Source organism: Manis pentadactyla, chromosome X (genome assembly GCF_030020395.1).
Source record: "Manis pentadactyla isolate mManPen7 chromosome X, mManPen7.hap1, whole genome shotgun sequence".
NCBI lineage: Eukaryota > Metazoa > Chordata > Mammalia > Pholidota > Manidae > Manis > Manis pentadactyla.
Genome location: NC_080038.1, coordinates 110,347,158 through 110,367,903, shown reverse-complemented (window position 1 = coordinate 110,367,903; position 20,746 = coordinate 110,347,158). Strand labels below are relative to the sequence as shown.

General features: G+C 36.9%; 1 protein-coding gene across 7 annotated transcripts in view; it reads left to right on the top strand.

The window, feature by feature from the left end:
• The window catches only part of LRCH2 (leucine rich repeats and calponin homology domain containing 2), a 171,606-nt gene that overhangs the window by 78,845 nt on the left and 72,015 nt on the right, over positions 1-20,746 (top strand). For all 7 annotated transcript variants that reach the window (XM_036917260.2, XM_057495801.1, XM_057495800.1 and 4 more), the window contains exons 6-10: positions 9,269-9,402; positions 13,373-13,460; positions 13,762-13,873; positions 14,062-14,159; positions 14,251-14,309. In XM_036917260.2, coding sequence (XP_036773155.2) covers positions 9,269-9,402; positions 13,373-13,460; positions 13,762-13,873; positions 14,062-14,159; positions 14,251-14,309 — 491 coding nt within the window. The remainder of the gene's footprint in view (positions 1-9,268; positions 9,403-13,372; positions 13,461-13,761; positions 13,874-14,061; positions 14,160-14,250; positions 14,310-20,746) is intronic.

Genomic DNA, 20,746 nt, shown 5'->3' with positions numbered 1-20,746 from the left:
GCAGAAGGCCTGAGTACTTCTCTCAGTCCTGCTTTGTTCCTCTCCCTCCTGCTTGTTGGCTGCGGTGGGGGAAGGGCTTGGGTCCTGATCAGTCGTGGCTGTGCCACTTTACCCTTCTCTGTGTGGTCTTCTTCACCAAGAGTAGATAGTCTGTTCTGTAGTCTTCAGGGTCAGTTGTATTTGCCGTAGTTGCTTCCTTGGTGTCATGTGTGGGAACATTTCCACCTTGCCTTCCTGCTCTGCCATCTTTTTCCAGGTCCCTTATGGGTTTCTCTTGTGGCTTAATTTTTGCTTTTCTTTTGTTGCTTTTTAGATTCTGTCTTTGTCTTTCTTTGATCTTTAACATTTTAATTACTATGTGTCTTGGTGTGAACCTCCTTCGGTTTATCTTATTTGGAGCTCTGTCTGCTGCCTAGATCTGGATGTCTATTTCCTTCCCTAGATTAGGGGTATTTCTAGGTATTATTTCTTCAAATAAGTTTTCTACTTCTTTTTCTTTTTTTCTGTGATTCCTATACAGTGAATGTTCAGATGTTTCTTATTGTCCCAGAGTTCCCTTAATCAATCCTCATTTCTTTTTTTCTTCTGTTCAGCTTCAGTGCTTTCCCATTACTCTGCTTCCCAAATTGCTGATCTGTTCTGCATCCTCTAATCTGTTGTTAATTTCCTCTAGTGTGTTTTTCATTTCATTTATTGTATTCTTCATCTCTGATTGGTTGTTTTATATTTTCTGTCTCTAAATAGAGGTTCTCACTAAGTTCATCCACCCACTCTCAGTTCAGTGAGTATCTTTATAATCATTATTGTGAACTCCTTGACTGTTTCATTTAGCTCTTTTTCTGATGTTCTGTCATGATCTTTTTTTTTTTACTTTTTTATTTTGTTATCATTAATCTACAATTACATAAAGAACATTATGTTTACTAGGCTCTCCCCTACCCCAAGTCCCTCCCACAAACCCCATTACAGTCACTGTCCATCAGCATAGTAAGATGTTGTAGAATCACTACTTGTATTCTCTGTGTTGCACAGCCCTCCCCTTTCCCCCACCCCCCACATTATACATGCTAATCATAATACCCCCTTTCTTCTTCCCTGCCCTTATCCCTCCCTACCCTCCCATTCTCCCCAGCCTCTTTCACTTTGATAACTGTTAGTCCATTCTTGGGTTCTGTGATTCTGCTGCTGTTTTGTTCCTTCAGTTTTTCCTTTGTTCTTATATTCCACAGATGAGTGAAATCATTCTGTATTTGTCTTTCTCTGCTTGGCTTATTTCACTGAGCATAATACCCTCTAGCTCCATCCATGTTGTTGCAAATTGTAGGATTTGTTTTCTTCTTATGTCTGAATAATATTCCATTGTGTATATGTACCACATCTTCTTTATCCATTCATCTACTGATATACACTTAGGTTGCTTCCATTTCTTGGCTATTGTAAATAGTGCTGCGATAAACATAGGGGTGCATCTGTCTTTTTCAAACTGGAGTGCTGCATCCTTAGGGTAAATTCCTAGAAGTAGAATTCCTGGGTCAAATGGTAAGTCTATTTTGAGCATTTTGAGTAACCTCCATACTGCTTTCCACAATGGTTGAACTAATTTACATTCCCACCAGCAGTGTAGGAGGGTTCCCCTTTCTCCAAAAACTCGCCAACATTTGTTGTTGTTTGTCTTTTGGATGGTAGCCATCCTTACTGGTGTGAGGTGATATCTCATTGTGGTTTTAATTTGCATTTCTCTGATAACTAGTGATGTGGAGCATCTTTTCATGTATCTGTTGGCCATCTGAATTTCTTCTTTGGAGAACTGTCTGTGCAGTTCCTCTGCCCATTTTTTAATTGGATTATTTTCTTTTTGTTTGTTGAGGTGTGTGAGCTCTTTCTATATTTTGGATGTCAACACCTTATTGGATATGTCATTTATGAATATATTCTCCCATACTGTATGATGCCTTTTTGTTCTATTGATGGTGTCCTTTGCTGTACAGAAGCTTTTCAGCTTGATATAGTCCCACTTACTCATTTTTGCTTTTGTTTTCCTTGCCCGTGGAGATATGTTCAAGAAGTCGGTAATGTTTATGTCCAAGAGATTTTTGCCTATGTTTTTTCCTAAGAGTTTTGTGGTTTCATGACTTACATTCAGGTCTTTGATCCATTTAAAATTTAATTTTGTGTATGGGGTTAGACAGTGATCCAGTTTCATTCTCTTACATGTACCTGTCCAGATTTGCCAGCACCTTCTGTTGAAGAGACTGTCATTTCGCCATTGTATGTCCATGGCTCCTTTATCGAATATTAATTGACCATATATGTTTGGGTTAATGTCTGGAGTCTCTATTCTGTTCCACTGGTCTGTGGCTCTGTTCTTGTGCCAGTACCAAATTGTTTTGATTACTGTGGCTTTGTAGTAGAGCTTGAAGTTGGGGAGAGAGATCCCCCTCACTTTATTCTTCTTTCTCAGGTTTTCTATGGCTATTCAGGCTCTCTGGTGTTTCCATATGAAATTTTGAACTATTTGTTCCAGTTCCTTGAAGAATGTTGTTGGTAATTTGATAGGGATTGCATCGAATCTGTATATTGCTTTGGGCAGGATGGCCATTTTGACGATATTAATTCTTCCTAGCCAAGAGCATGGGAAGAGTTTCCATTTTTTAGTGTCCTCTTTAATTTTTCTTAAGAGTGTCTTGTAGTTTTCAGGGTATAGGTCCTTCACTTCTTTGGTTAGGTTCATTCCTAGGTATTTTATTCTTTTTGATGCAATTGTGAATGGAATTGTTTTCCTGATTTCTCTTTCTATTGGTTCATTGTTAGTGTATAGGAAAGACACAGATTTCTGTGTGGTAATTTTGTATCCTGCAACTTTGCTGTATTCCCATGTCAGTTCTAGTAGTTTTGGAGTGGAGTCTTTAGGGTCTTTTATGTACAATATCATGTCATCTGCAAATAGTGACAGTTTAACTTCTTCTTTACCAATCTGGATTCCTTGTATTTCTTTGTTTTGTCTAATTGCCATGGCTAGGACCTCCAGTACTATGTTAAATAACAGTGGGGAGAGTGGGCATCCCTGTCTTGTTCCCGATCTCAGAGGAAAAGCTTTCAGCCTCTCACTGTTCAGTATGATGTTGGCTGTGGGTTTATCATATATGGCCTTTATTATGTTGAGGTACTTGCCCTCTATACCCATTTTGCTGAGAGTTTTTATCATGAATGGATGTTGAATTTTTTTGAATGCTCTTTCAGCATCTATAGAGATGATCATGTGGTTTTGTCTTTCTTTTTGTTGATGTGGTGGATGATGTTGATGGATTTTTGAATGTTGTACCATCCTTGCATCCCTGGGATGAATCCCACTTGGTTATGGTGTATGATCCTTTTGATATATTTTTGAATTCGGTTTGCTAATATTTTATTGAGTATTTTTGCATCTACGTTCATCAGGGATATTGGTCTGTAATTTTCTTTTTTGGTGGGGTCTTTGTCTGGTTTTGGTATTAGGGTGATGTTGGCTTCATAGAATGAGTTTGGGAGTATTCCCTCCTAGTCTATTTTTTGGAAAACTTTAAGGAGAATGGGTATTATATTTTCTCTGTATGTCTGATAAAATTCCGAGGTAAATCCATCTGGCCCGGGGTATTTTTTCTTGGGTAGTTTTTTGATTACTGCTTCAATTTCTTTGCTGGTAATTGGTTTGTTTAGATTTTGTGTTTCTTCCTTGGTCAGTCTCGGAAGGTTGTATTTTTCTAGGAAGTTGTCCATTTCTTCTAGGTTTTTGAGCTTCTTAGCATATAGGTTTTCATAGTAGTCTTTAATAATTCTTTGTATTTCTGTTGGGTCCATCGTGATGTTTCCTTTCTCATTTCTGATTCTGTTGGTGTGTGTTGATTCTGTTTTTCTCTTAATAAGTCTTGCTAGAAGCTTATCTATTTTGTTTATTTTCTCGAAGGACCAGCTCTTGGTTTCATTGATTTTTTTCTATTTTTTTATTCTTCTCAATTTTGTTTATTTCTTCTCTTATCTTTATTATGTCCCTGCTTCTGCTGACTTTAGGCCTCATTTGTTCTTTTTTTCCAATTCTGATATTTGTGACGTTAGACTATTCATTTGGGTTTGTTCTTCCTTCTTTAAATATACCTGGATTGCTATGTACTTTCCTCTTAAGACTGCTTTCACTGCATCCCGCAGAAGGTGGGGCTTTGTGTTATTGTTGTCATTTATTTCCATTTATTGCTGGATCTCCATTTTAATTTGGTTGTTGATCCATTGACTATTTAGGAGCGTGTTGTTAAGCCTCCATGTGTTTGTGAGCCTTTTTGCTTTCTTTGTACAATTTATTTCTAGTTGTATACCTTTGTGGTCTGAAAAGTTGGTTGGTAGGATTTTAATCTTTTTGAATTTAGTGAGGCTCTTTTTGTGGCCTAGTATGTGGTCTATTCTGGAGAATGTTCCATGTGCACTTGAGAAGAATGTGTATCCTGTTGCTTTTGGGTGTTGAGTTCTATAGATGTCTATTAGGTCCATCTGTTCTAGTGTGCTGTTCAGTGCCTCTGTGTCCTTACTTATTTTCTGTCTGGTGGATCTGTCCTTTGGAGTGAATGGTGTGTTGAAGTCTCCCAAAATGAATGCATTGGATTCTATTTCCTCCTTTAATTCTGTTACTATTTGTTTCATATATGCTGTTGCTCCTGTGTTGGGTGCATATATATTTATAACGGTTATATCCTCTTGTTGGACTGAGCCCTTTATCGTTATGTAAAGCCCTTCTTTATCTCTTGTTACTTTCTTTGTTTTGATTCTATTTTGTCTGATACTAGTACTGCAACACCTGCTTTTTTCTCCCTATTGTTTGAATGAAGTATCTTTGTCCATCCCTTGACTTTTAGTCTGTGCATGTCTTTGGGTTTGAGGTGCGTCTCTTGTAAGCAGAATATAGATGGGTCTTGTTTTTTTATCTATTCAGTGACTCTATGTCTTTTGATTGGTGCATTCAGTCCTTTTACATTTAGGGTGATTATCGATAGGTATGTACTTATTGCCATTGCATGCTTTAGATTCATGGTTACCATCATGCCACTCCCTTCTGGCCTGTAAGGTTTCTGCTGAGAAGTCTGATGTTAGCCTGATGGGCTTTCCTTTGTATGTGATCTTATTTCTGTCTCTGGGTGCTTTTAACAGTCTGTCCTTATCCTTGATCTTTCCCATTTTAATTACTATGTGTCTTGGTGTTGTCTTCCTTGGGTACCTTGTGTTGGGAGATCTGTGAATCTCCATGGCCTGAGAGACTATGTCCTTCCACAGATTGGGGAAGTTTTCAGCAACTACCTCCTCAAAGACACTTTCTATTCCTTTCTCTCTCTCTCCTCTTCTTCTGGTATCCCTATAACGTGAATATTGTTCTGCTTGGATTGGTCACACAGTTCTCTCAATATTCTTTCATTCTTAGAGATCCTTTTTTCTATTTCCTCCTTTAATTCTGTTAGTATTTGTTTCACATATGCTGGTGCTCCTGTGTTGGGTGCATATATATTTAAAATGGTTATATCTTGTTGGACTGAGCCCTTTATCATTATGTAGTGTCCTTCTTTATCTCTTGTTACTTTCTTTGTTTTGAAGTCTATTTTGTCTGATACTAGTACTGCAACACCTGCTTTTGTCTCCCTATTGTTTGCATGAAATATCTTTTTCCATCCGTTGACTTTTAGTCTGTGCATGTCTTTGGGTTTGAGGTGTGTCTCTTGTAAGCAGAATATAGATGGGTCTTGTTTTTTGTCCATTCAGTGACTCTATGTCTTTTGATTGGTGCATTCAGTCCATTTACATTTAGGGTGATTATCGATAGGTATGTACTTATTGCCATTTCAGGCTTTAGATTCATGATTACCAAAGGTTCCAGGTTACTTTCCTTACTATCTAAGAGTCTAACTTAACTCACTTAGTATGCTGTTACAAACACAATCTAAAGGTTCTTTTCTATTTCTCCTCCTTTTTCTTCCTCCTTCATTCTTTATATATTAGGTATTAAATTCTGTACTTTTTGTCTATCTCTTGATTGACTTTGGGGATAGTCAATTTAATTTTGCATTTGCCTCACAATCAGCTGCTCCACCCTCCCTACCGTGATTGTACTACCTCTGGAACAGCTATCCAACCGTAGGAACACTTCCATCTATAGCTATCCCTCCAAAATAGACTGCAGAGATGGTTTGTGGGAGGTAAACTCTCTCAGCTTTTGCTTATCTGGAAATTATTTAATCTCTCCTTCAAATTTAAGTGAAAATCTTCCCAGATAAAGCAATCTTGGTTCCAGGCCCTTCTGTTTCATGGTATTAAATATATCATGCCACTCCCTCTGGCCTGTAAGGTTTCTGCTGAGAAGTCTGATGTTAGCCTAATGGGTTTTCCTTTGTATGTGATCTTATTTCTGCCTCTGGCTGCTTTTAACAGTCTGTCCTTATCCTTGATCTTTCCCATTTTAATTACTATGTGTCTTGGTGTTGTCTTCCTTGGGTACCTTGTGTTGGGAGATCTGTGGATATCCATGGCCTGAGAGACTATGTCCTTCCACAGATTGGGGAAGTTTTCAGCAACTACCTCCTCAAAGACACTTTCTATCCCTTTCTCTCTCTCTTCTTCTTCTGGTATCCCTATAATGCGAATATTGTTCCGCTTGTATTGGTCACACAGTTCTCTCAATATTCTTTCTTTTTTAGAGATCCTTTTTTCTTTCTGTGCCTCACCTTCTTTGTATTCCCCTTCTCTAGTTTCTATTTCATTTATTGTCTCCTCCACTGTATCCAACCTGCTTTTAATACCCTCCATCGTGTTCTTTAATGATTGGATCTCTGACCTGAATTCATTCCTGAGTTCTTGGATGTCTTTCCATACCATACCTCCATTAGAATGTTGATGATTTTTATTTTGAACTCCCTTTCAGGAAGAGTCACGAGGTCCATATCATTTAAATATTTCTCAGAAGTTGTATTAATAATTTTTCTCTGGATAAGGTTCCTTTGGCATTTCATGTTTGTATATGGCACCCTCCAGTGTCCAGAAGCTCTATTCTGGAGCTGCTCAACCCCTGAAGCAATGTCAGGGGTCGCAGGGGAGCGGTACTGGTACCTGGGGGGAGGAAAGAGCTGTTCCCCGCCTCCTGGCTTCTGTGCCTGTCTCCACTGCCTGAGCCAGTGGGCCAGGCACACAGGTATAAGTTTTTGTCCCAGAGCAGCCGGATATGGATCCCTGCTTTCCACAAGCAGCCAGAAACCCAGTCCACCCAGGAACTCTGCCTGTATTAACTTTCCAACCCGGTAGTCACATGAGTCTCATGAAAGCACCATGAAATGTAGGTTTGTGCTCCCAGAGCAGATCTCTGGAGCTAGGTATTCAGCAGTCCCATGCCTTCCACTCCCTCCCTGCTCCATTTCTTTTCCTCCTGCCAGTGAGCTGGTGTAGGGGAGGGACTCAAGTCCTGTGGTGCCACAGCTCTGGTATGTTACCCGGTTCAGTGAGGTCTGCTCTTTTCTCCAGGTGTATGCAGTCTGACGCCATCCTTTCCTGTTGCTCTCTCAGGATTAGTTGCACCAATTAAATTTTCTAATTGTATCCCATTTTAGGAGGAAGCCTCTGTCTCTCCTCTCACACCGCCATCTTTTTGGAATTCAGCCTGTCATGATCTTTTGTTTCAAGCATATTCCCCCATCTCCTCATTTTGTTTGAGTTTCTGTGTCTGAAATTATGAATTAGTAGAAAGGGCTATCTTTCCCATCTTGAAGGATTGGCCTTGTGTAGGGAAGGTACCGTAGCTAGATTGTGTGTTTGGTGGTTTTGGCTGTCTGGCTAGAGGCCTAGTGAGCATTAGCCAGTGGTGCCCTTGTGTCAGGGCTCTCAAGGCATGGTTGGAGAGGGGCACCATTGTAGGGTCTCAATTGGAACATCTCTTGAGTAGATAACCATGGGGTCATTTGCTGGTAGGGAGGCTGTGTGTCCAGGTTCATTCTCGAGGAAAGCCACACCTCCTCAGCTACCAGCTGTGCATCTGTGGTGCAGCACCTGCTCAGGTGTGCTCTCCAGGAATGGTCTGTTATCAGCTCCGTGACCACAGTTTAGCTACATCCCAAGCTTGACATCCAGGAAAGCCTTGTCTCTGCAGCTAGATACTGGCTTTGTGCCTGTGGTGTAGCAGCAACTCAGGCACAGTGTCCAGAGGTGGGAGGTGACTGGTTTCACACTCCAGTGCAGCCCCTGTCCTGGTGTGGCTCCCAGGAATGCTCTGTCTCTGGGGCTACTGCTTCCATGCCTGTGGTGCAGCCACTTGCAGGGAAGCCCTTTCCCCACAGCTTCTGGCTCTGAGTCCATGGATCAACAGTTCAGGCATACAGTAAGGACTGGCTTGAGGGAAACCTTGTCTCCACAGCTATTGGGTCAGCGCCAATGGTGCAACAGTGGCCACAGTATGCTCCTCATTGGTGACTGGCTGCATGTTGTCTGGACAGCTGTGGCCTCAGAGCACTTTCTAACTGATGCATCTCGGTGTAGGTAAGGGTTAGCAAGCCACCTAGACCAAGTCTCTGATTGATGTTTGTGTCCCACCCATGCATGTTTATCAATGTTGGGAAAGGAGTACAAACAGTGGTGCTTGCCAGACCTCCCTCTGATCCAGAGAGAGTTCCAGCTATTCCCCTGCCAAATGGTGGGTACTTTACTTGTAGAAGTTATGTTTTTTTACTTAGTGTCTAGATGAATTTTAAAGGATGGCTTATTTTCTGTACCCTAGGGCCCAGAATCTGCATCAGGTCTTTCGGTGATAGTTCTCCCCACCATGGGTCATTTTGCTGGATGTGTGGTTTCCTCCATTATCATATCTCTGTCTTTTCTGCCATTTTTGAATGTGATCTTTCTATCCCTCCTTGTGCAGAAGGTGTTCACTCAGTCCTCGGATCTTCCTGAAGATGAATTGTTCTCTGTGTAGGTGTAGATTTGGTGTGAAGGTGGGAGGAGGTGGGTTTAAGCTCTCTCTATGCTGCCATCTTCCAGAAGCCATCAACTTATTTTTTCTAATAAGAACAGAGATGGCAGTAGAATTGTAGTTGTTATCCGTGTTGTTAGATTTTTGTCATATAGTTTCACAAGTACAAGTTATTTTAGTGTACAAAGTGTCATGGTTGTGATGTCTCAGCATAATTTGAAATTATTAAAATATATAAATAAGTTGGTAGATGGCATTTATATTTGGACCTATATAGCTATATATTTTTCCATTATTGTTTTACAGATATGTTTAAAGGGTAAAGTACACATCTTTAAATACTTAAATATCCAAGCATGTTGCAGAATGGATAAGAAACCAGATTCTCTGGATCTTCCACCATTGAGTAAAAGAATGCCCTCCCAGCCTCTCACAGACAGGTAATAACAATATTCTTACAGTTTCTTTGCTTGATAATTGGTGTCTTCTCTTTATATTAAAGATATTTATTAATCTTGAATGTCCTGAATATATTTAGGCTGATTAGCTCATTGTTAAAATCAGTAATTGACTGAGGTGAAATACCATCATTTTAGAATGAACTTCTGTGAAACTAGAATACATTTGGGATTTTCTCCAAAAAACTCATTATTTTTAAAGGTTTAGTGGTAAAATGTATTGATGTTATAAAGTATTTGACATTGTAGTGCAGAAGCACTAATTTCTCAGCACTTGAGTACTGTTATTTTTACTCCTGTGATCACTCTTGTACATTTGTAATAAGTAGGATTTGACTTTGAACTGAGGTTGGTGGAAGAACAAGACATTTTGAAGTACTTTCTTCCTTCACATTCTTGATGTTCTTTATGTTTGGCTCAAATATGATTTATCATTGATGTTCTGTATAATATTGATATTTTTCTCCTCATGAGATTTTGAAATGGTTGATGTTATATTCTGTTTTTAATTCATCCTTTTGGGATGTAGATTGTTCTGAATGAGTTTATGGAAACATAATTCCATCCAGTAGTATAGAAAATCATTTGGAATGGGGAGAGACAACACATCTGCCTAAAATGTTTAAAAGTTTGTCATTTATATTTATGAGAAAGTGTAGACTACTTGAAATGACAGTACATTAAATACTATTGTTAGTTGTGCAAGTTCTTGAATTCCTAAATAGGACTTTTTCCTGAGTATTTCTGTTGACTAAGTAGAATTAAGTATCTAAATATTAAATTTAGTTTCTAAAGATTACTTTTTTAGTATTATGAATGATAGTAGACCAAAGAATTCTACAAAAATTAGACTTTAATCGTATTTTAATCTTTATTAGTCTTCTTTATATTTATTGTAAAGTGAACTTTAGTAACAATATTCATTATATTTTGTCATTTATGTATTTTACAAATATTAGTCAAATGCATAGTAGTAGGTGCAGGGTATGTTCTGATGAATGTCAGACACATTGATCTTAGCCTTTATGGAGCTCACAGTCTAGTGGAGGAGAAGTCAGTCAATAAACAAAGTAAGGAAATATAATATACAAACACACACTTTCAAATTGTGGTGGGTGCTATGAGGGAAAGGAGCATGTTTTAAGAGCATGGTAAGGGACTGTCTCTTTGGGAAGATGAGGTTTTAAGTTAAGACCTGAAATGTGAAAAGCTAAGCTGTGTAAAGAGTGTGTGGAAGAGCATTTCAGACAGAAAGGATGCCAAGTGCAAAGGCCTTAAAAGTAAGAAGCTTGGTGTGTTAAAAAAAACAGAAATCCAACACAGTTGGAGCAGAGTTGCTAAATGGTACAAATTGACTTTGGAGAGGTAGTCAGGGTTCAGATCATGTGGGGGCTTTGGAGGCTGTGGTAAGGAGTTTGAATTTTAGTTAAAGTACAGTGGGAAGTCATTGGACAGTTAGAAGCAGGGGAAAAACATGATCTGATTTATGTTAAAGAAAACTGTTTTGACTCTTACAAGGAGAATAGATGGGAAGTAAACAAAAGTAGAAGCACAGGGACTAGATTGTTGCAGTACTGCTAAGAGATCAGAGAGTCTTGAACAGGGTACACTAAGGAAGGAGTGGACAGAATTGAGAGATATTTTGGAAATGGTCTCTAGCAGTGCCATCCGAGAGACATGTAACATGAGCCAGTATGTGATTTTAAATTTTCTTGTAACCCATTTAAGAAAGAAGTGAAAATGAAACAAGTGAAATTAATTATAATAATAGTGTTTTTAATTCAGTATATCCAAAATATCATTTTGACATAATTAAGACAAAAAGTCAGTGAGGTGTTTCACATTGTTTTTCTTCCTATTAAATCTTTGAAAACTGTTATGTATTTTACATTTACACCATATCTCAGTTTGGAATAGCCACATTTCAAGTGCTCTATAATGATGTATAGCCAGTGGTTACTGTATTGGATGTTGCAGATCAATAGAGTTTACTTGGGTGTTGCTTCTTAGGTTTGCTAATTTCTCACTCACAGCCTATAGGGAACTACTTGGAAATTTCTCATATGTATTTTCCACTTTCACACTCATTTTATTGGCTACACAGTTCTTAACCACCTAAAATAGCCTTCCAAGCCTTATTTTGTAAACTATTTATTCTACATAGATAGGCATTGTAGTAGTTAAGTGTATCAGCTTCTGGAGTCAGATATAATATGCCCATGAAGCCCTTCTCCAACTCTGAATAACTTTTATGTTCTTGTATCAGCATCTCTCGTCCTCAGTTTTCTTATATGTAAAAAGGAAAATAATCATATGTATGTCATCAGGGTTAAATGAAATAATACTATATAGAGTACTTAATACAATGCCTTACCCATAATAATTTCTCAACAAATAGCTGATTACTATCATTGTCACTTATTAAAATGTGGATGGGTGTATTTTAGTATGTATGTGGATGTATTACTGTGCAGTGGAATCAGATGGATTTTGCCTCTAATCATGGTTTAAACCTCTTAATTCTTCTGTGGCCTTTGTAAATTACTTAATTGCTCTGAGCCTGTGTCTTTATTTAAAACATTAATAGTACCTGCTTCATAAGCTTATTGTGAAAATAAAATGTGTGTTTTTATCAACTAGTTCAATAAGTGATATTCAGTAAATGTTAGTTTTTTCCCATGGGAAGTTAACTTTATTATCATTTGTAAAAAGAAATAATGCATACATTACAGAAGGTAAGGGTTATTATAAATAAAATATGAGGTGCACCTGACAAAGTACCTAACAGTGTAGACATTTGACAAATGCTAGCAGTTATTGCCTCTCTTCATGTTCCAACACTAAGCTCAAATGCCACTTTCTTTGGTGAGGCTCTTCCTACCTTACAAAGGAGAATTAGTTGAGTTCTTTTTTCTAATAGCACTGTACATTTACCTTTGTCATAGCATTCTAAACAGAAACACATACTTCCCCTATGGGCTAAAGGCCCTTTGAGACCAAACATTTTTTAATTCATTTCAAGTCAGGCATTCAGCATAGTGCCTGACACTTCGTACTTGCTTCCCTGAGTTCATTGATATACTCCTGGTAAGCATATAAATCATTATTTGGGGGAGGAAATACAACATAATGATGAAGATCAGGGAGTTTAGTATTAAATCATCTTGGGATCACTTGTAGACTTCCATTTGCAAGTTGTGTGTAACTGGGTGAATTGTTCAACCCCTCCTGCCATCAGTTTCCTCATCTGTAAAATGAGAAAACACTACCAACATGCTAGAGTTTTAATAAGGAATATATGAGGTATTATCATCTTTAAAGCACTTAGCCCAATTCCTGGCACATAATAATAAGTGGTAAATGTAGAGTATATGGTAAGCGTGCAAATTAAAGTGAAAAATGCTTTACAACCTTAATGGCATACTATTAATTCAGAAATTTGTAAAAAATAGCTCTATTTTCACAATAAAATAGTTTCATTCAATGCTTTGCAGGCTAAACTTTTGCATTTTTTCTTAAATATTAGATGGATGTTACTTATAAAGCTAATGCATAATTTTAGAGCTAATGAAGAAAGAACTATGAATTAAAGTTAAAAATATTTCAACATTCTATTGTGAAATTTGTTAAACCAATGAGAAAAATGGAAAGGTCTTTTATCAAGGTGATTTTCTAGCAGGGAAATCTGCTTTTCTGAATTTCTCAGGAGAAATAATAGGTTATTGTGAACAGTTGACACTTTACAACAAAGCACATGAAGGAAAAATATTACATGAAGGGCATGAATAATGTGTTTTGTAGGAAGACTTCTGATATTTTCCCCTTTATGTCCTTAAGGATCTTAGACTTCGAAAGTATATACTCTGTATTATCTCAGGAAATTTTAGGTCAAGTCTGTATTATCTATTTAAGAAGAAAACTGTAACTGCCCTTAGAATTTCTGTTTCTACAGTATGGAAGACTTTTATCCAAATAAAAATCATGGCCCTGACTCTGGAATTGGAAGTGATAATGGGGAGAAACGATTATCTACAACAGAAGTGAGTCTTTTCTATTAATTATCTATTTTATGTTAAAATTTTGTTAAATTTTTTGAAATAGGTACTTGTAAGTACTTGGTGTATTTTGCTTAAAAATGAGATCATTGCATTTTATGATTTCCAATGAAAAAAGAACATGCACATTTTAAAAAGAATAGTAAACCTTAACATACTTACTTATATTTTACTTGAAAACTGGAGATGTAAAGTAGATATTCTACACATCATATATGAAATTAAAGCAGCTTAATCCTTATGTGTTTAAAATGCCTGATTTGTACTTTGTGCTTATTCCTTTCAGCCATCAGATGACGACACAATCAGCTTTCACTCTCAAGTCTCAGAATCAAACAGAGAGCAGACATTAAGAAATGATAATCACTCAATAGGAAGTAAACCTGATTCTCAGAAAGGTAATTCATATGATGTCTAGTGTTTTCATTTCATGTACAATAACCTTATTAAAAATGGCTTTGAAAAATAATAGTATCTTTGGACAACTCTTATTGAGAAAATACACTTCTATTCTAAGTACTTACTATTCTGTCAGAGCATACTTTTTACTGTTCATATTTTCTAATAAATACTAATCTATACTTAGACCAGGAGGTGTATGATTTTATTGACCCCAATACAGAAGATGTAGCAGTTCCTGAGCAAGGAGATGCACATATTGGATCGATTGTCCCTTTACTTAAGGTAAAGAAAATTTTGAGCAAATAATAACATATTCTCCCTTGATCTCACAGAAGTGCACCATACAATTTAAAATAACTTTCTTTCACATAAGGGAAAAGAAAAAGGTCTTGAAAAATCTCAGAAAAATGAAGAATTGGGAGATGAAAAAAGGTGAGTGCACACCAATTCTCAAATTGAAATATTACTTTTAAGTACTTGAAATATTCATTAGATATTCCTATTTGAAAAAATATAATGTATTTGTTCATTTACTTGTTATATTCACATAGTTTATTTGTAAATACTTTATCTCTCTGCATTCCTCAGTTAAACTGAAAATAATAGTCAGCATTTCAGCCGAGTGTAGTATGTACACTATTTTTCCTCCAGAAGTATAATAACAATGTCTCCATTATTATTACTGAGGAAGAAAAAATTGTATGAATTAAGGTTAAAAATATTTCAATATTCGATGATGAACTTTGTTAACCAGTGAGAAAAATAGAATGGTCTTTCATGTACATTTGACTGTACCTTCACATACAGCTTCGTTTGAGCTGTTTAACAGCTATGTAAAATGGTGGTATTAGCATCATTTGACCAATAAGAAAACTGAGACCAGCAAGAGTTTCAAATGTCTTAACTCAGGTGTTCTGACTCTTGGTCTAATACACAATCCATTTTTTCAAAGTGATTATGGGAATTCAGAGTATTTACTTCATTTATCTTACAAAATGATGGAATATGACCTACCACATTTTTCAGTCACTCCTTCAAGATGCTTTATTGCTGTGGGAAAATGAAGCATTTTTGAATATGTGCCGTGTACCAGGATTTGTGCTACATGCTTCCCATATTTCTCATTTAATCTTCACTAAATCCTACAGGATAGATACTGTCCCCATTTTTACAGATGAGGAAGGTGAAGCTCAGAGACTAAAGTTTATTAACTGTAACCACTGAGACCAATGTCCAACAAAAACCTAGGGTGTTAACCTAGCTTTCTCTGATCCCTGAGCTTTTCTGTTTTTCTCATTGTGCTTCCTCCAGACAACTTCATTGGTAACTTAAAAAAAAATTTTTTTATTAAGGTATCATTAATATACAATCATTTTTTTCATTAAGTTATCATTGATATGCAATCTTACGAAGGTTTCGCATGAGCAAAATTGTGGTTACTACATTGACCCATATTATCAAGTCCCGCACACACCCTATTGCAATCACTGTCCATAAGCATATTAAGATGCTATAGAATCACTACTTGTCTTCTCTGTGCTATACTGCCTTCCCCGTTACCCGCTACATTATGTATGCTAATCATAATGCCCCTTAATCCCCTTCTTCCTCCCTCCCCACCCACAAACCCACCCTACCCTCTTCCCTTTGGTAACCACGAGTCCCTTCTTAGAGCCTGCAAGTCTGCTGTTTTGTTCCTTCAGTTTTGATTTTTTGTTATACTCCACAAATGAGTGAAATCATTTGATACTTGTCTTTCTCCACCTGGCTTATTTCACTGCACATAATACCCCCTAGCTCCATCCATGTTGTTGCAAATGGTAGAATTTGTTTTCTTATGGCTGAATAATATCCCATTCTGTATACGTACCACCTCTTCTTTATCCATTCATCTATGGTTGCTACCATATCTTGGCTATTGTAAATAGTGCTGTGATAAACATAGGGGTGCATATGTCTTTTTGAATCTGAGATCTTGTTTTCTTCAGGTGAATTCCTAGGAGTGGAATTCCTGGGTCAAATGGTAATAGTATTTTAAATTTTTTGAGGAACCTGCATATGGCTTTCCACAATGGTTGAACTAATTTACATTCCCACCAGTAGTGTAGAAGGGTTCCTCTTTGTCCACATTCTTGCCAGCACTTGTTGTTCCTTGTGTTTTGGATGTTGACCATACTAACTGGTGTGAGGTGATATCTCATTGTGGTTTTAATTTGCATTTTCCTCATAATTAGCAATGTGGAGCATCTTTTTGTGTGCCTGTTGGCTATCTGAATTTCTTCACTGGAGAAGTATCTGTTCAGATGAGTCACCCATTATTTTAATTGGGTTATTTGCTTTTTGGGTGTTAAGGCTTGTGAGTTCTTTATATATTTTGGATGTTAACCAATTGCTGGATATGTCATTTATGAATATATTCTCCCATACTGTAGGGTGCCTTTTTGTTCTGCTGAAGGTGTCCTTTGCTGTACAGAAGCTTTTTAATTTAATGTAGTTCCATTTGTTCACTTTTGCTTTTGATTACCTTGCCTGAGGAGATATGTTCAGAAAAAAGTTGCTAATGTTTCTATTTAAGAGATTTTTGCCTATTTTCTTCTAAGTTTTATGGTTTCATGACTTACATTCAGGTCTTTGATCCATTTCGAGTTTACTTTTGTGTATGGAGTTAGAGAGTAAAACAATTTCATTCTCTTCCATGTAGCTGTCCGGTTTTGCCAACACCAGTTATTGAAGAGGCTGTTGTTTCCCCATTGTATATCCATGGCTCCTTTATCATGTATTAATTGGCCATGTATGTATGGATTTATATCTGGGCTCTCTATTCTATTTCATTGATTTTGGGTCTGTTCTTGTGCCAGTACCAAATTGTCTTGATTACTGTGGCTTTGTAGTAGAGCTTGAAGTTGGGGAGTGTAATCTCCCCAGTGTTATTCTTCCTTCTCAGGATTGCTTTGGCTATTCGGGGTCTTTTGCAGTTCAATAGGAATTTTAGAACTATTTGTTCTAGTTCATTGAAGAATGCTGTTGGTATTTTGATAGGGATTGCATTGAATTTGTAAATTGCTTTTGGCCGGATGGCCATTTTGATAATATTAATTATACCTATACATGAACATGGGATAATTTCCATTTATTGGTGTCTTCCTTAATTTCTTTCATGAGTGTCTTGTAATTTTCGAAGCATAGGTCTTCCACCTCCTTGGTTAGGTTTATTCTTATGTGTTTTATTCCTTTTGATTCAGCTTTAAATAGAATTGTTTTCCTGATTTCTCTTTCTGCTAGTTTGTTGTTAGTATACAGGAATGTCACACATTTCTGTGCATTAATTTTGTATCCTGAAACTGTTCAATTCAGTTATTCTAGTAGTGTTTTGGTGGGTTCTTTAGGGTTTTCTATGTACAGTGTCATGTCATCTGCAAACAGTGACAGTTTAACTTCTTCCTTAGCAATCTGGATGCCTTGTATTTCTTTTTGTTGTCTGCTTGCCTCCAGTACTATGTTGAATAAAAGTGGAGAGAGTGGGCATCTTGTCTTGTTCCCAATCTTAAAGGAAAAGCTTTCAGCTTCTCCCTGTTAAGTATGATGTTGGCTGTGGGTTTGTCATAGGTGGCCTTTATTATGTTGAGGTACTTGTCCTCTATACCATTTTGTTGAGAGTTTTTATCACAAATGGATGTTGAATTTTGTCAAATGCTTTTTCAGCATCTATGGAGATGATCATGTGGTTTTTGTCCTTTTTGGTCATGTGGTGGATGATGTTGATGGATTTTCTAATGTTGTACCGTCCTTGCATCCCTGGACCTACTTGATCAGGATGGATGATCTTTTCGATGTATTTTTGAATTTGGTTTGCTAATATTTTGTTGAATATTTTTGCGTCTGTGGTCATCATGGATATTAGTCTGTAATTTCCTTTTTTTGTGGTGTCTTTGCCTGGTTTTGGTATTAGAGTGATGCTGGCCTTGTAGAATGAGTTTGGAAGTATTCCCTCCTCTTCTACTTTTTGGAACACTTTAAGGAGGATGGGTATTAGGTCTTCACTAAATGTTTGAAAAAATTCAGCAGTGAAACTATCTGGACCAGGCGTTTTGTTCTTAGGTAGTTTTTGATTACCAATTCAGTTTCATTGCTGGTAATTGGTCTATTCAGATTTCCCGTTTTCCTGGGTCAGTCTTGGAAGGCTGTATTTTTCTAGAAAGTTGTCCTTTTCTTCTAGGTTATCTACTATGTTAGCATATAAATTTTCATATATTCTCTGATAATTCTTTGTATTTCTGTGGTGTCTGTAGTGATTTTTCCATTCTCATTTCTGACACTTTATGTGTGTAGACTCTTTTTTTTTCTTGATACGTCTGGCTAGGGCTTTATCTATTTTGTTTATTTTCTCAAAGAACCAGCTCCTTGGTTCATTGATTCTATTGCTTTATTCTTCTCAATTTTAATTATTTCTGCTGTGATCTTTATTATGTTCATCCTTCTGTTACCTTTAGGCTTCCTTTATTATTCTTTTCCTAGTTTCATTAATTGTCAGTTTAGACTGTTCATTTGGGATTGTTCTTCTCACCTGAGGTAGGCCTGTATTGCAATATACTTCCCTCTTAGCATGCTCTTTGCTGCATCCCACAGACTTTGTGGTGCTGTTATTGTTTTCATTTGTCTCCATATGTTGCTTGGTGTCTGTTTTTATTTGGTCATTGATCCATTAAGTATTTAGGAGCATGTTGTTAAGCCTCCATTTGTTTGTTGGCTTTTTTGTTTTCTTTGTGTAATTTATTTCTGGTTTCATACCTTTCTGGTCTTTTAAGCTGGTTGGTATAATTTCAATCCTTCTGAATCTGCTGATGCTCTTTTTTTGGCCTAGTATATGATCTATTCTTGAAAATATTCCACGTGCACTTGAGAAGAATGTGTATCCTGCTGCTTTTGGGTGGAGTGTTTTGTGGGTATCTGTTAGGTCCATCTGTTCTAATGTGTTGTTAAGTGCCCCTGTCTCCTTATTTATTTTCTGACTGGTTGATGTGTCCTTTGGTGTGAGTCATATGTTGAAGTTTTCTAAAATGAATGCATTGCATTCTTCTTCCCAGTTTAATTCTGTTAGTATCTGTTACATGTATTTGGGTGCTCCTCTGTTAGGTGCATAGATATTTGTAATGGTTATATCCTTTTGGACTGACCCCTTTATCATTGTGTAATGTCCTTATTTGTCTCTTGTTACTTTCTTTGTTTTGAAGTCTATTTTGTCTGATACAAGTACTGTAACTACTGCTTTTTTTCTCCCTTTTATTTGCTTGAAGTATCTTTTCACATCCCTTCACTTTCAGTCTGTGTATGTCTTTGGGTTTGAAGTGAGTCTTCGTAGGCCGCATATAGATGGGTCTTGCTTTTTTATCCATTCAGTAACTCTATGTCTTTTGATAGGTGCATTCAGTCCATTTACATTTTGAGTGACTACTGATAGATCTATATGTTTTGCTATTGCAGCCTTTTGATACATGGTTACCCAAGGTTGAAGGATAGCTTCTTTACTATCTAACAGTCTAACTTAACTCAGTATGCTATTTCAAACACAATGTAAAGGTTCTTTTTTTCCTCTCTCTTCTTTTTCTTCCTCCTCCACTCTTTATTAGGTGTCATATTCTGTGCTCTTTGTGTGTCCTTTGATTAACATTGTGGGTAGCCAATTTAATTTTTTTTTATTTTGACTTATTAATACCATTTTATTTAGAAGACAAAACAAAAACAATAGCCAAAAAAAACCCCCAATCCTAACTATGCTTTCTAAACCACATATAACATTATTAAATTACATCAAAGCGCTAAAAAATAATCTAATACTTATAATTTACCAGCTACTAAATGTAGTATTTATTTTCTATTTCTTTAAGCTAAATTTTTTTTTGAGAGGGCATCTCTCATATTTATTGATCAAATGGTTGTTAACAACAATAAAATTCTGTATAGGGGAGTCAATGCTCAATGCACAATCATTAATCCACCCCCAGCCTAATTCTCATCAGTCTCCCATCTTCTGAAGCATAACGAACAAGTTCTTACATGGTGGACAAATTCTTACATAGTGAATAAGTTCTTACATGGTGAACAGTACAAGGGCAGTCATCACAGAAACTTTCGGTTTTGATCAGTCATTAACTATAAACAATCAGTTCAAATATGAATATTCATTTGATTTTTGTACTTGATTTATATGTGAATCCCACATTTCTCCCTTTATTATTATTATTATTTTTTAAATAAAATGCTGAAGTGGTAGGTAGATGCAAGATAAAGGTAGAAAACATAGTTTAGTGCTGTAAGAGAGCAAATGTAGATGATCAGGTGTGTGCCTGTAGACTAAGTGTTAATCCAAGCTAGACAAGGGCAATAAAACATCCACGTATGCAGAAGATTTCTCTCAAAACAGGGGGAGTGAGGTTCTAAGCCTCGCCTCTGTTGATCCCCAATTTCTCACCTGATGGTCCCCCTGCGACTGTGCCTATCTTAGGTTGTTCCTCCCTTGAGGAATCTTACCCGTCTCTGGCTAACCAGTCATCTTCCGGGGCCATACAGGGAAATGTAAAGTTGGTAAGTGAGAGAGAGGCAATATTGTTTGAAAAGGTTAGCTTTTTACTTCTTTGCAGATTTATGCCCTGTGGCTTTTATGCCCAGTATTTGTCTTGAGGTATCTTTACGACTTGGAAGAATTATGATTCTTGGTAAACTCGATTTGAGGCACGAATTCTATTTAAGGGTTGTAATTAGGAAGGAAGAAGAAAAGCTATAGGAGTAGCAGACGGAAGAAAACATGGGAAGATTGATTATTTCTTTGACATATCTTCTTGTAGAGTAACTTAAGCATATATAGGTTTTAA